The sequence below is a fragment of the Mixophyes fleayi genome, chromosome 5 (genome assembly GCF_038048845.1).
Source record: "Mixophyes fleayi isolate aMixFle1 chromosome 5, aMixFle1.hap1, whole genome shotgun sequence".
NCBI lineage: Eukaryota > Metazoa > Chordata > Amphibia > Anura > Limnodynastidae > Mixophyes > Mixophyes fleayi.
This window is the reverse complement of record NC_134406.1, coordinates 231,893,911-231,908,201: the sequence shown is the minus strand read 5'-3', so window position 1 is coordinate 231,908,201 and position 14,291 is coordinate 231,893,911. Positions and strand designations below refer to the sequence as shown.

General features: G+C 38.0%; 1 protein-coding gene across 1 annotated transcript in view; it reads right to left on the bottom strand.

Annotated features, from left to right (window-relative positions):
• Nucleotides 1-14,291, bottom strand: part of C5H8orf34 (chromosome 5 C8orf34 homolog) — a 215,644-nt gene that overhangs the window by 39,252 nt on the left and 162,101 nt on the right. Inside the window, exon 11 of the mRNA XM_075213619.1 lies at nucleotides 5,018-5,132. Within this exon, the coding sequence (XP_075069720.1) occupies nucleotides 5,018-5,132 (115 nt within the window). The remainder of the gene's footprint in view (nucleotides 1-5,017; nucleotides 5,133-14,291) is intronic.

Genomic DNA, 14,291 nt, shown 5'->3' with positions numbered 1-14,291 from the left:
CCTGCAAGCATCTAGCCATAACATGTATGTGGCTTTTTCCATAAAAGTTAATGAAAGTAGAGGCAGCGGCATGTGTCACAACTACAATAGGATGAACATACCATTTGGGCCAAAGAGGTACCTGCATGCAATCACTTCCACCGCCATAGCTAGACTTCTCCAGCTGTCAGACAGACACCAGTCTAATACTAGGGCAGACCCTAACTAGACTGTAATCCAGACAGAAGCAAATGAGTTTATGCTGGGTGCAGTTCTTCTTAACTCCATATTTAAAAAAATGAAACAGAACCTCAAGCCACAAGGGCTTTATTTGAGCAACAATTTTGTATCCAGCTTAATAGAAAAAATGTAAAGTATGTGACATACTCCAAAGGCGTTTAGTAGCCAGTGTGGCTGCGTATCTTATTGCAATTCTGGCGCTTTGCAAAAGCTGCTAAAATTTAGTCAATAGTTCTCCAGCAAGGAGACATGCAGGGTGATAAATATACTATTAGAAGTAGATGTCCACACAAAGACATAGTTTAATAGTAAACCCACAGAGAGCTGCCAACAGAGAATGTATCACATGTCCAGAGCCGTGACTGATCAGTGGTCTCATTGCATTACAAGCCCCCCCCCCCCTCTTTTATGTGTCAGTAGTGCGTTACTTAAAACATAACCAACCCTTAGTGAGTCACTAGGGATGGGTGGATTATGGGTATTGTACCTCTGGGGAAGGGGTTTACTATAAAAATACAGTAGGTGTCTGGAAACCTATTTTAATAATACTGTGTTTAAAATGAAGGTGCAGATGAAAAGGTGAACAGAGCATCTAATAATGCAGGAAGGCACACATAACAGGAATGATTTAAACAAAATATATTAGCACAGGCTGTGTTTAATAACAATTGGGTTCCAAATGGAATATTTTATTACGCCCTAGAATCCAAAGGAGAAAAAACATAAAGAGTGAGGGCAGTGTTGTACATCCAAAAAAGACTTGTGAACTATTGCATTACTCCAAGATGCAGGTACAGAAAACATGAGCAATACTGAGCATAGTTATCTCATATTAAAACAATAGTGAACTGCAAAAGAGAAAACAAGTGTGTTATCCTGACCAATATATAACCTTAAAGACTAACAGCAAGATCAATCTTTTCATTTATGAACCATGAAGGTAAAAATAAAAAGTTTTATCTTCATCTTTGTTAAATTATATGATGGATTACTTCTACTTTCTTCCACCACAAACATCAAGACACATTCCACAGGCCAGAAGTCTACTAACATGGGCAATAAGCTCTATAGACATATATGTTCCTGTGTGAATTCATTAAACAAAGCATGTCTGTTACTTAGGATATTGCAAGACAATCTGTCAGACACCGGGTTCCATGCTGTCCTCATACACATGTCTACCCAACATCAGAGTAATACAAGATAAAGAAGTCTTGCCCCCCCTGTGCAGAATAACAAGGGAATCCTTTTAGAGACCTGTTTTTATTAACATGGGCACAATCCCCCTGGACATCAGCAGTAACGGTAAAATATTTCACGCAAGTTTCAAAATCAACTTTTAACCCATGACGTCCACAATGGGTCTTGGAATTGTGGTGTGTTTGTGGAAGTGCAGATGGGTATCTTATTAATGAACAACAAAGGGGAATAAAAAAATCCTGTGGCTCCCTAATTAATGTTGAGCCGAAATATGTCAGCCAGGGGCATTATGCCTGGGGTGTGAAGTGTAACACCCCTTGCGTCTTAACCATAAAGATGAGCTCCAGGGAGTAAAAGTGGGGAAGGACCTCAGACAGAGGGAGTAATGTCGCTAGCCACAGTGTGACAATGAGTAGCAGGGTTCTGTATATTGGAATGGTGTGAACAGATAAGAAGAGTGCCTGGTGACTGAGATGAGGAGAAGAGACCTTGGTTATGGGATGAGTGCAAGAACCTCTGATAAGTTACTCATTGTTTGTCTGCGCAGGGAGAGACTGGAAACTGCGGACGCTATGGAGCTATAACGCTACAAAGACACCGGCTATGTAGTGTGGTGCTGTTCATTGCAAGTGTTGTACTTTAAAATATATCAATTTACCACCTGCTAAAGAGTGTGATGGAGGAGTTGGCGATGTGTAAACGTTCATTATTTCATGGTCACTGTTAAACTTTATCTGCTGGAGGAAGTGAAGTTGTATTTCTTGTTTGTACATTAGATGGCCTGGTGCCCAACTTATTGACTTTGCACCTTGTGCCAAGCACCCATGTATTCAGGGCCCATTGGTCCCAGATGCCAGACCCACGCCGTAGCCGGGATTGAAGAGAGCGATGGGGTGTGGGTTCACACAAGCATGTTTTAAGTCAAGGCTGTGTTTGTGTCCCTTGCAGTCCCTACTACAGTATATGACAACATTTTTACAATAGTATTTGATCCAGGAAATGAAGAACAGACAATGCCACATTATACCACAGTATTATTATCACTTATAAAGTTTGCATGGACATTGGCAATATGATTAAATGCTGAGCTACGCCAACGTATACATCTAGAGACAACCTTTGGGGACTTATTTACTATCATAGGCTAGCTGGCTTATTGTATGCAGCTCTAAGTTGATGACTTGTGGGCCCTATACTATTAATAATACCTGGACATTTTTGCAGCCACCCAAGCTCAGAGCCAGCTCAGAGAGTGCTGTCACAATGACAGCCACTGCAATTGTTACCAAACCGGGTTCAGTGCATCTTGCTGTGTCCCTCACTAGGGCTGTTCTGACCCAAGTGAGGAGTAAATGGAGGATGGGCACCCATACTGAATAATAGTCAACCATCTCATGCTGTCACACATACATCACAGACCAATTGAATTGAATTAATAATAGTTGGAACTGCCTCCTTGTACGAAGCTGATTAGGGAGAACTAAATGGAGGGTGGCCACCCAGACTAAATTGATATCTCAATAACTGCATATATTTATCCTATAATAGTAATAATCCGCTCATACCTTCAATTCCTCCAGCCAGGCTAGTAATTCCCTTTTCTTTGGAGATTAATATTTAAATAAATGGGCAGAAGAGAAAATGTGAGCATTTAGTACAAGTTAGATAACAAACGGCAGATTGGTTGCTATGGGTTACTGCACATTAGAACTGTCTTATTATTAGTGTTCTTAATATTAACAGTCTAAATTATCTACCACACGAACAACTGTGTCAACCTGACATTAGCATTATCCTACAAGGGCATTCAATGTACTCTTATAGAAACTAAAATCATGTTTAAAATTGTTGTTATATAAACAATATTTTTATTTAAAAAAACAGCTAAAAAAACAAACACATGGACATTAGTGTTTCTGTTTCAATTAAGCAAAAATACCAACCGGTTCATAAATATTGTTTTAAAACTTGCATCACAAAATGAAGAAAAAATAGCTATAGCAAAAGGGAAATGGAGAATGTAATTATCTATCTAACTTTGTGGCGCAAAAACAACTTTTTCAAAGTAACTTTTCCTTTTACTACACAAATGTAACTTTTTTTTTCAGAAAATGGACTAATTAATCTGTTGTGTAAACAGTAATACAATTATTTTAAAAGATGAATGAACTCCATATTTTAAGACATTTTTATAAAATCTGGTAATAATTTTGGGCTAGTTTTATATTTGACCATATCCTACTTTTTTTTATATTGAACATCCTCCTTAATTTATAAGTCATTCTTCAATCTTATAGCATGTGAAGCCTTTCAGGTGATCTGCATTCCCATTTATCTTTCACCTGAAATGATTTTCCTATAATTGCACCCTTATATTTACCTGAATAAACCATATTTGCGAGAATTGTCACATATGCATAATTTACGGCACTTAACACCCAAAAGAAAGCAAATGGCATTTGTTGACTGGACGAACTCCATGTATTAAATGTGCTATTTTACGTAAACATAATGGGTCAGAATGTGTGTAATTGGATATTATTTTCTGACAATTGGACAGCATGTTATATTGTATCAGAAATTGCTGATTTGTGACCATGTCAAGACATGGTATTTTGAGAATTGTGGAACATGTACTAGTCTGTGAGAAATACAATCCACAACTGTCGCAATACTGTAAAGACAGCGATCAGCAACCTGAAACACTTCAGGGGCCTCATGTTGCCTCCCTCTAACCATCAAAAGAGCCGCATGATACCTTATTCTCAGTAATAAGTTAAAACAATTTATTTAATTAAAGAAAGAGACACCTATCTGTAATAACATTTTAAACAAATGTTACAAGTGAGAAATGTGATTTTGCTAAGCTGACGCCATCTTGTTCTTTTATAGCTTAAATACAGATTAGATACAGCTAGTTTGTAAGAGTTATTCATTGTTTGCAGGAGACTGTGCTCATGACCTTGAATATGGCAGCACAGGAGATAAACGACTCCCCCCTGGGGAGTATTCCTGTGTGAAAATTAGAGAATGTAGCAACATCTGTGTAAAGGGAGCCTGAGTGGTTAAAACCTTTTGGGGCGTTGTTTTCTGTAATACGTAAGTTTTGCTATATAGATAGGGACTTGTAACTAATAAAGCAGAGCTAATTGTACACGCAAACCATGCAGTGTATTTAATTCTCTTCAGCTGATGAGCTCTTAACTGATAAACTGACACTTACAGGTGAACAATCTGATTTAGATTCGACACAAGCTATAACAAACAAATCGGACAATAAAGCAGGAAGGAGCTGCGGGCCGCAAGTAAAGGCTCAGAAGGGCCGTCTGCTGCTTATGACTGCTGCAAAAATTCATAAACCGATATACTGATATAAAGTCTGGGAAGAAGCCTGTGGATATAAAATGGACAAACAGCTGAAAGATGTTAAAGTCCCATTGCCCAGTCTACTGATAACACATAATAAGCATCTTACAGAAGAGACTGAAAGCTACTTGACAAAATGCAGCTGGATATTTTATGTATTTCCTCCTTTAACCCAAGTCTGGTGAGCATTCCCATTCACCTAGCACACAGTAAAGCAGTTCCCAGCACATACCAGCGAGATGCTTTTCCATGCTCTGCAGTTCCTTTGCGGTTAAAGCTTCTTTCAGGAGTTTTTGGTTGTGCGAGCCCCCACTTCTGGCAGACAGGGCATCCCAGACTGGTTGACGCTAAAGAAGTTCAAAAAGTGAGAGAATGTACTTTTACAAACAAATTAAAAATGAAAATAGGAAAGCAATCATTTTATGTTCCGTGTACATTGAGATTTTTGGAGTTGTTTCCTATTAGGAGTGTCTGGTGTCTTAACCACTTTCAGGAACAGGATGTTAACTCTCTAAAGACATCAGTAAAAGGATGTCTGGTCAGCGACAGTGTGGAATCATCAGGTTAAACCAGTAATAACTAATTCAACATTATCACTATGTACAATTACATCACATCTTGCCAATCAAACCTGCCAGCTGTACAGACTGTACAGATCTTGTTTTCTTGAAAAGCAATGTCATATTCAAACAGAACACACATCAGAAGGGATATTTTTAAAAAATTAGGGGTACTTTGAACATATTTACACACAATAATGGATACTTCAGCCCTGGTTTACAAGGGCTATTAGTATATTAATATAAGTAATATATATGACTATGTACATGATACATGAATCATGTAATGGTTAGTGTGGGGCAGCATAGTGGCTTAGTGGTTAGCACTTCTGCCTCACAGCACTGGGGTCATGCATTCAATTCCTGACCATGGCCTTATCTGTGCGGAGTTTGTATGTTCTCCCCGTGTTTGCGTGGGTTTCCTCCGGGTGCTCCGGTTTCCTCCCACACTCCAAAAACATACTAGTAGGTTAATTGGCTGCTATCAAATTGACCCTAGTCTGTGTTTCTGTCTGTCTGTGTATGTATGTATGTATGTATGTATGTATGTATGTATGTATGTATGTTAGGGAATTTAGACTGTAAGCTACAATCGAACAGGGACAAAGGTCAGTGAGTTCTCTGTACAGCGCTGCGGAATCAGTGGCGCTATATAAATAAATGGTGATGATGATATAGTAAGACATCAATTCATCTGTAGAAAGATAGTTGTGGTTTTGTTAACGTATCAAGAACATCTTTTAATACTGTTGGGATAGTGCATATACATTAAAGGTTATACAATTTATAGTAATTGAGGTTTAAATAGAGGCCATTAAACAGAGAACCTATATATTACCATAAATACTTTATTATTATTATTGTTTATTATAATCACTATTATCATCATCATCAATATTCCCAGGGATCAGGAGAACACAGAAACCAGTAAAAGTATGTATCAATATTAGATTGCTTTATCCCTCTTCTGGGATACATACTTGCTCCCTTCATGGATTAGGCAAAAGATCAGACACTAGCTCAGCTGGCAAAAGCAGCTATCAATAACATTCACAAATATATGTTTAAACTACCAGGGGTTGAGATATTTGACATGATGGTTCCATTAGGCATGTAGCTGAATGAAAGTTATTTTCTGTATCAGAAATTTGATAGGGCAGCACAGTGGCGAAGTGGTTAGCACTTCTGCCTCACAGCACTGGGGTCATGAGTTCGATTCCTGTCCATCTGTGTGGAGTTTGTATGTTTTCCCTGTGTTTGCGTGGGTTTCCTCCGGGTGCTCCGGTTTCCTCCCACACTCCAAAAAATACATACTGGTAGGTTAATTGGCTGCTAATAAAAAAAAAAAAAATTGACCCCCTAGTCTGTCTGTCTCCCTCTCTATCTGTCTGTGTCTGTCTGTGAGTGTGTGTCTATATTAGGGAATTTAGACTGTAAGCTCCAAATAGGGCAGGGACTGATGTGAATGAGTTCTCTGTACAGCGCTGCGGAATTAGTGGCGCTATATAAATAAATGATGATGAAGATGATGACATGGGTTGCTTGTAAGAACATTGGAAAAAGATATCTTCCTTTACATAGCAAACTCACATTTTTATCTCAAATAGCTTCGACTTCTGATAATACTGAGAAATAGGGTGGAGCGAAATTGTCAAAACAATTCCACAAAATATTCACCTTGTTCTGAATTTGGCAGTGAAATTCTGTACATTTCCGCGGCTGAGTTTCAAGTGTCGCCAGTCCTACCCCAATCACACCACAGCAGAATGAATTGACTGGCAATGTCCTAGATCGATTCATAGAATATAAATTCTGCTAAATGGGAACACGAACATCACATTGTACCTCTCCTAAACAGACTGTTCCCCAGTGAAAACTCAATTTGTGTGAAATTGCGCTCATCTCTACTCTGTATCATATGTTTGTATATATATATATATATATATATATATATATATATATATTATAAAAGCTAATGTCTATCTGACGTTTATTGATCCTTTAATTGCTTTAATTATATTTAATATTAAATGTGTAGCACATTTTTACATATCATAGAGAATGGTTAGCGACCATACTGAGCTTTCAGATGACATCACATATGATCCGTCGCTCAGGTTTCTAACTCAGGATTTCTATAGTTCTTAATATGTACATGAAACACACATGATTACAGCATCTTATTGCAAAAAAAAATACAAAATATCCAGTTATTGCACCTATATCACATGATATACATATTTAAATGATTCATTAATATTCAACCAATGTAATAAAAACCGGCAAACACAAAAGTCACACATGTAGTAAAGATGGTTTCTATGTTTCCTGATTCTCATGATTAATTTAAAACAAATATAAGACTAAATAGAGCTGTGTTCTAGGAATGAAAATAAAACATGGAAACGTTTAATGAAGGGGTGATCCTAAAGTGTTAGGAGGTTTGTCTTTGATACGTTTCTACCGCCATACACATTTGCAAATCCGCCAAGCTAGCGCAGATTACATTTTCCAAGGACTGTGTGCACCTTAAAATGTGAAAGGTGGACAAGTAGTCACACATGCGCTAATACAGAGTCAGTGTGGGTCCACAATTGCCATGATAAGATCACTTTCCCCCTGCGTCTAATTATCAAGCAGGTGTCAAAGCAGCACCCAGCTTACAGAAATTGTTGGCTGTGGTCGCTGGAGGTTGGAACATTGTCAATCAATACAGAATCTAAATCATTGGCCACCCAAGTAGGGGCAGCCTATGATGTAGATGCTATGTCATCTGCAGCGACAAGGTTAAACTCACATATAAACAAATATATGTTCTCCCGTCCCAAATTTCCAGAAAACGAGTACTTCGCTAGTGGGGTTGTTGATAAACTCTATCTTATGGATATGCAGCTACCAGTATAATCCATTTAGGTAGGCAATACATTGTACTTTAGTTCTCAGAAGAATACTGTTCAGAAGGAAATATATAACACGTTTTTACCCCTTAGGCTTGAGGTATCCAGACATGTCTCACCCTGTGTTACATAAGCTTAGTTAATGTAAGGCTTTATGTGAATGCTTTGGTGACTGAGCTTCTGGAAGTGTGGAGGGAACTGGTTTTACTTTTTTTAAATGTAATGATAGTTTGTGTGTTTATGTTCAAGCCACATAATTGTACTAGCTCCAAAGTCTGGACATGTAATGGTGCTTCAATACTGTGAGATAACATAGCAGCAAAAATGACTGTGAATAATTCTCACAAGAAGTAGGTCTCCTTAGCCCAAGTTATTATAAGGCCACACAGAACTTGTTAGTGAAGACTAAGAGAGACAAAATAATATGGTAACGTCTAAACATGTTTTGCTTTGTATATACAGCTGTTTAATGACCAGATTATGTTTGTTATGTTATGACCCAGAGGGTCGGTTTTGGAGATTCTATAACTTTTCTATAATTACTTCCACAACTACATTCATGTAATTAGTATAACCTTATAAACTCACAATTTCACCGGATAGTATAGAGATACCAAATAGGTGGATTAGATATGATGGAATTATATGGCCCAGAGACATTTTACCAATATATAAGAGTCACTCATTTCAGTCCTGACCCATTGGAACTTACAGTTTAAATTCCCTGCCACACGCACTACGGTCTACCTGGAGGAAACCCATGGGGACACAAGAAGAACATACAAACTCCATGCAGACATGGCTGGAATCGAACCCATGGCCCCAGTGCTGTAAGACAGCATCGCTAACCACTCTGCCATATATCCGCTTGATCACCATAGAAAATAAATGCAGTTAAATTGTAGTTCGTTAAGGCCAATTTCACAGCTAGGTCATTGAATATTGGTAAATATACTTGGACAATCTGTTCAAGCAAAACAGTAACTTTGTTCAATGTCTTACAACAGCTCACTTTGTGTTGAGGTTTTCTATCCTTATCTTTGCAGAAGAAACACAAGATTACAAAAACTCAAATTCTTTTTCTGGAAAATGTATCTCACAAATTTGCTTTCAAATGAAAGTAACCTTAATGCGTAAATGAAAGTTACATAAGCAAAACTGAGATTTTAATTCAGATATTTGTATTGTACAAGTTGTTAGGTAAACAGCTTTGGAGATTAAAAAGTTATAAAAGACAAAAGATACTGCCCGATTCCTCCGATAGATGCTGGCGTCTATGCTCTGGGGCAGGCTCTTTCCTACATACATGGTGGGACTGTCCGAAATTGATTCCCTTCTGGCGTGAAATTCAAGCTTTGATAGAAATGTTAATTCAAATTCCCTTACTCTTTGACCCTAAATTTTTTCTTCTACCCCTTGGTTTTCCCATGGCCACTAAACACCAAAATAAACTTGCTCGTCACATTATTTCAGCGGCCACTTGTCAAATTGCCATAGATTGAAAACAGGTTGCCCCTCCTTCATTTTCTGCCGTAACTAACAGGACTTGGCAAACGTACAAGATTGAATACATTACTAGTATTATGCGAAACACGGCCAAATCTTTTAATAAGGTTTGGGATCCCTGGATGTCATACTTCCAATACCGCTCCCCCATTACCTAATCCTTCCCCCCCCCCCTTCTACTTGTAATCCCCTCCCCTCTTAGTTCATTGTCTTTGACTCAAGAGTGTTCTCTCCCTCATCTCCCCATCTCCCCCCCCTCATCTCTCATTTTCTCATTCATCCTTCTCTATTTCTTCCTTCTTCTTCTCTTTTCTTTCTTCTCCTTCAAATATAAAAATATACCGGTCCTTTCTCTCATAGAATCTGACGTATTTTCTCTCCAACGCACGGAGAGCTCTGCTTATCTACTTTTTGTTTTGATTATATTCTGTGTGATATATTATGTATCCATTTTGCATTGTTAACTCTAAGACCGTCAATAAACACTTGTTTAAAAAAAAAAAAGTTATAAAAGGATAGAGTAAACTCAATAAACCACCTCTGTTAAACAGCAATACAAACAATGCAATACAAATAAGTGTATAAGTATATAGAAGGTCATCAGGCATAGGACAGAAAGTCCAGGATCTAGTGCAACCAAACCCAAATGGGCAACAGGTCTGGGGGAAAAGAATCTCACTCCCATCTGTCTGCAGAACAGATAGGATAGCTTTACTAAAACAGAGACTCTTCTCTTTTACCCTATTACCCTCATAGCCAGAGACACAAAAATACATTTTAGTGCTTGGGTGAAGAAGGAAATCGGACACCCCCTTGTCCTCAAGTTTCACCAAATTAACCTAAAATATATATATTTCCCTGCGCCCCTTTCAGGTTTGCACCCTCTCACACAGCCCAAATTACAGCCATACCCTAGCACACAGCCAATTACCAGTGCTTATTTGTAAAGTGATGAGCAGAACAGTTCTCGATATGCAGAATAAAATGAGAAAAAATGGCTTGAAAGAGATTATCAATTCTATTATTAAAATAGAATTCCAAGACATTGATAAGAAAACTACAAAAATGTTAAATTTGCTAAAATGTAGAATTTCTATTAAGGTAACAGGGAGGTTTGGTTTGCACACCGAATTCATTAAATTTATGGAAAGTTGCTACACTGAAGTGACTGGTTATATAACATACAACTGAAGTGTAAGCACAGTTAAAGCACTAAAAACATACTAACCATGATTGGAAACATATGTACAGTAAATTCTGCAACACTACTAGGTAATATAATATCTGGGAATAAATTAGGTTCTTGCTGCCCATTTATCTATCCCACCAGTGTGTTTAATTAGAGAAGCACACAAATGCCAGAAAGAGAAGCAAGTTCCCTGTCATAGAAATAAATTACATACTCAACTGAGTGAGGTCACTTTGTCGCAGTTGATGGGCAGCCATAAATTTAACAAAATGTGAACTTCGAACCTAATGTTGCAGAGTTTGCTAAACTTATGTTTTTGCATGTGCCAACTAGGTTTTTTACTTCCAATAACAGTAATAAACAAGCTAATTTGCAACAAGCTTTATATATACGAAACTGCAAAACTGTGAGCCTGCAAAAATGCATTTTATGTATAGTAAATGTATTTTGTAGGGTGAATTTTTTTAATGTTTTGTCAAACGCTCTGCTCGGACAGCCAATACACTGCAGGGTATGTCCAATACGTATGTGAAATATATAGTCCCAAAATAATTAACAAGGTGACATTAGTTGAGATGTTTTTCCTGTGCATTCTTTTGGGACTTTAAATTTCATATATGTTTTAGACATATCCTGCAGTGTATTGTCTGTTGGAGCAGAGCGAACGTAGACCCAGATTCATCAACAGACTCATTCATTGTGGAATATGGGAATATGCCCGATTTATGTTCGTATTTAAAAAAAATCTATGTCAGCTTTGCATGCTTTAATGAATCAGTCTCTGACTGTACAGGAGCAGCATTTTGCATCTTTTCATGGGAGAAGATGTTGGGTCAGGGTGATCCTTGCTGCATAATAAGTAGCCAGAGACAGATTGTGGCAAAATTATTTGTAAATAACAAATTATGTACTAGCCCACCCCAATTTTTCCATCTATTTTTACGTTTGAGAAAAGTTCAAAAGCTTCTATTATACCATGTGTTGTATACAGTAGCTTACGCTATATTGTCTTCCACAAGCTGAATTATTTGGAAGAATATCCTGGACACCCGCTGTGATTTTATGTAATATTGCAGTTATTTCTTGAATTTTATTTTTATCATTTTTTTGATTCTGCAAGATTAACTTTCTGAACTCCCACAAGTTGGATCCTCTCCAATTTGGCTGTCAAAGCGCATTCCAGTGTTAGTTCTGTCTGTTCGCAAACCTTCTTCACATTGCAAAATGCAAAAGGTGCTAGACACAATGTTCGAATATTAGGGTAAAATGCTCAACATGTAACACATAATCCTGGCATTGTGCTTGTTCTGGGACAGGGTTTACCTCTCTTGGGAGAAGTGTATAACTAACTACTGCTTACTTTTCATCTGCATGCTCTTCTTGACACTTTGTGATGTCACTGGTTCCTAATTAACAGTTTGTGTTCTCATGCATATTGTTTGGACCAACCTAAACTGCTGCACATCTCACATTATGGGCATAAATTAGAAGGTTTCAATTTCTTACAGGACTTTGATTATCCTATGCCATCTTCTTTGGAGAGAACCTTACTTATAAAACCAGATAGTGCTAATCTCTACAGGATAGTCCAGAATCAAGGTAGCCATAGAACTCAGTGTGTAGGATGTGGTTGCACAGATCTTGGGATGCTTGGGACGGACCTGAGCATGTCCAAAGTTAGTTCTGGATTTCTTCCCTCCAAATGTTGGGACGTGTGTTATTGAAAACGAACAGCCATATTTATCATGACGATGGGCAACCAGATATACTTCAAAGGCTGCTAGTGCGGCCTACCAACCTCCAAAAGACCTGCACATTACCCTTAATTTTAAAATAAACTTCTGCATCCCCACAGCACTCATCCCAAAATTCACCCACATGCTCTCATATTCATTCCATAACTCCCCCATACGTATCTGCAGAGCCAGAGCCCAAAGAGGAAAGAGGGAGTGGATGTGGTCCACAATGCACTGCAGTAACTCCAACGCCTCCACTGATTGGTTCTGCTGCATGACCTCCCTGCAAAGTGACGAGGAAGCCAGCTGTTCCCATCCCATTATGCTCTGCTTGCAGAGGATAGGTAAGATAGGGAACAGCAGGATGTGGGGTGTCTACTACTGTTCTAAACACTCTCCAGCTCAGACCACTACCATGCTGCTTGCTCTGCGCTTGTGAGTGATCATAGCTGTAAGTTTTGTCTTTCCCAATTCTCCTCCCTTATAATGAATGTGCATATAGACTTTTTAACAAACTTGTGATTTAGGAAAGTTTTCCTAATGAACATATAAGTCCTGATTTTTGTAGCATATTGGAATAAATATGTATTCACTAAATTATTTGGATTAAAAAGAGTTACATACTTCTGCACATAGAAATAATAACAGTAATTACAATGTGATGCATTTAATGGCAAGCTATCTAGGAACTCATTTCAAGCGTTATAAGGCCCCTCCATCTGTCAGACATTGGATGAGCTTTGTTTCATGCACAGGCATTTTATTTACCACATTACCTACAGAACGCTTCTTGGTGGCTAGTGGTCAATGTAGAGATCCTCTTGGTGCCTGCTGCACAACACAGACCCTCTTTCTGGTGGCTAATGAACAATAATCACCCCTTCCTGGTGACTAGAGAACTAAACTCCTATTTAGGCCTGTGGAACTAGGACCATGATCATAATGGATCAGAAATGCACTGCACATGACAAGCTAGCCAACACTATGCAACCAGATGACCAAGGGGTTTAAAGTGACATTCCCTTTAAATACGGGAATACTGTTCAAGCATTTCCTAAAGCCACTTACCACAGTATTTTCACCCACTCATTTTTCATTGTAAATTATTTATTCTATTTTCTGTTCTACTACAAGAAAAAGTATATTGCAAGCAAAATGCAGCTGCCACAATATGCTCTGTAGTTACGGTTTCTGAGATCCAGCCAGCAAAGATGACAAGCAGCTAATAAAAGTAGTACAACCAAAACACTTTGCTAGCATTAAAACACTAACAGAAACGTCTTTAAATTATGGACAAGACTTTGAACCACATTGGTGGTGTGAACAAGTGAGAATTTTAGAGAAAGCAATCTACACATAACATGCATTACTATAACCCTTTAATTGGCACCTACACTTAATGAGCTCCTTGCCTACATTTTTGGAAATAAAAAAAAACTAATTTATTTTTTAAAGGGTGGCAGCCAATCGTGCATACTGACAATCATAGAGGAGAAAGTTCAGGAATTTACAACCCTCTTTGAATCCATATTAGTACAGCTGGTGCACAGATGATACGCAGTTTTATTTCATTTCTTTTGAACGCCATTTCAATATGCTTTGTGCTTATTCCAAACCA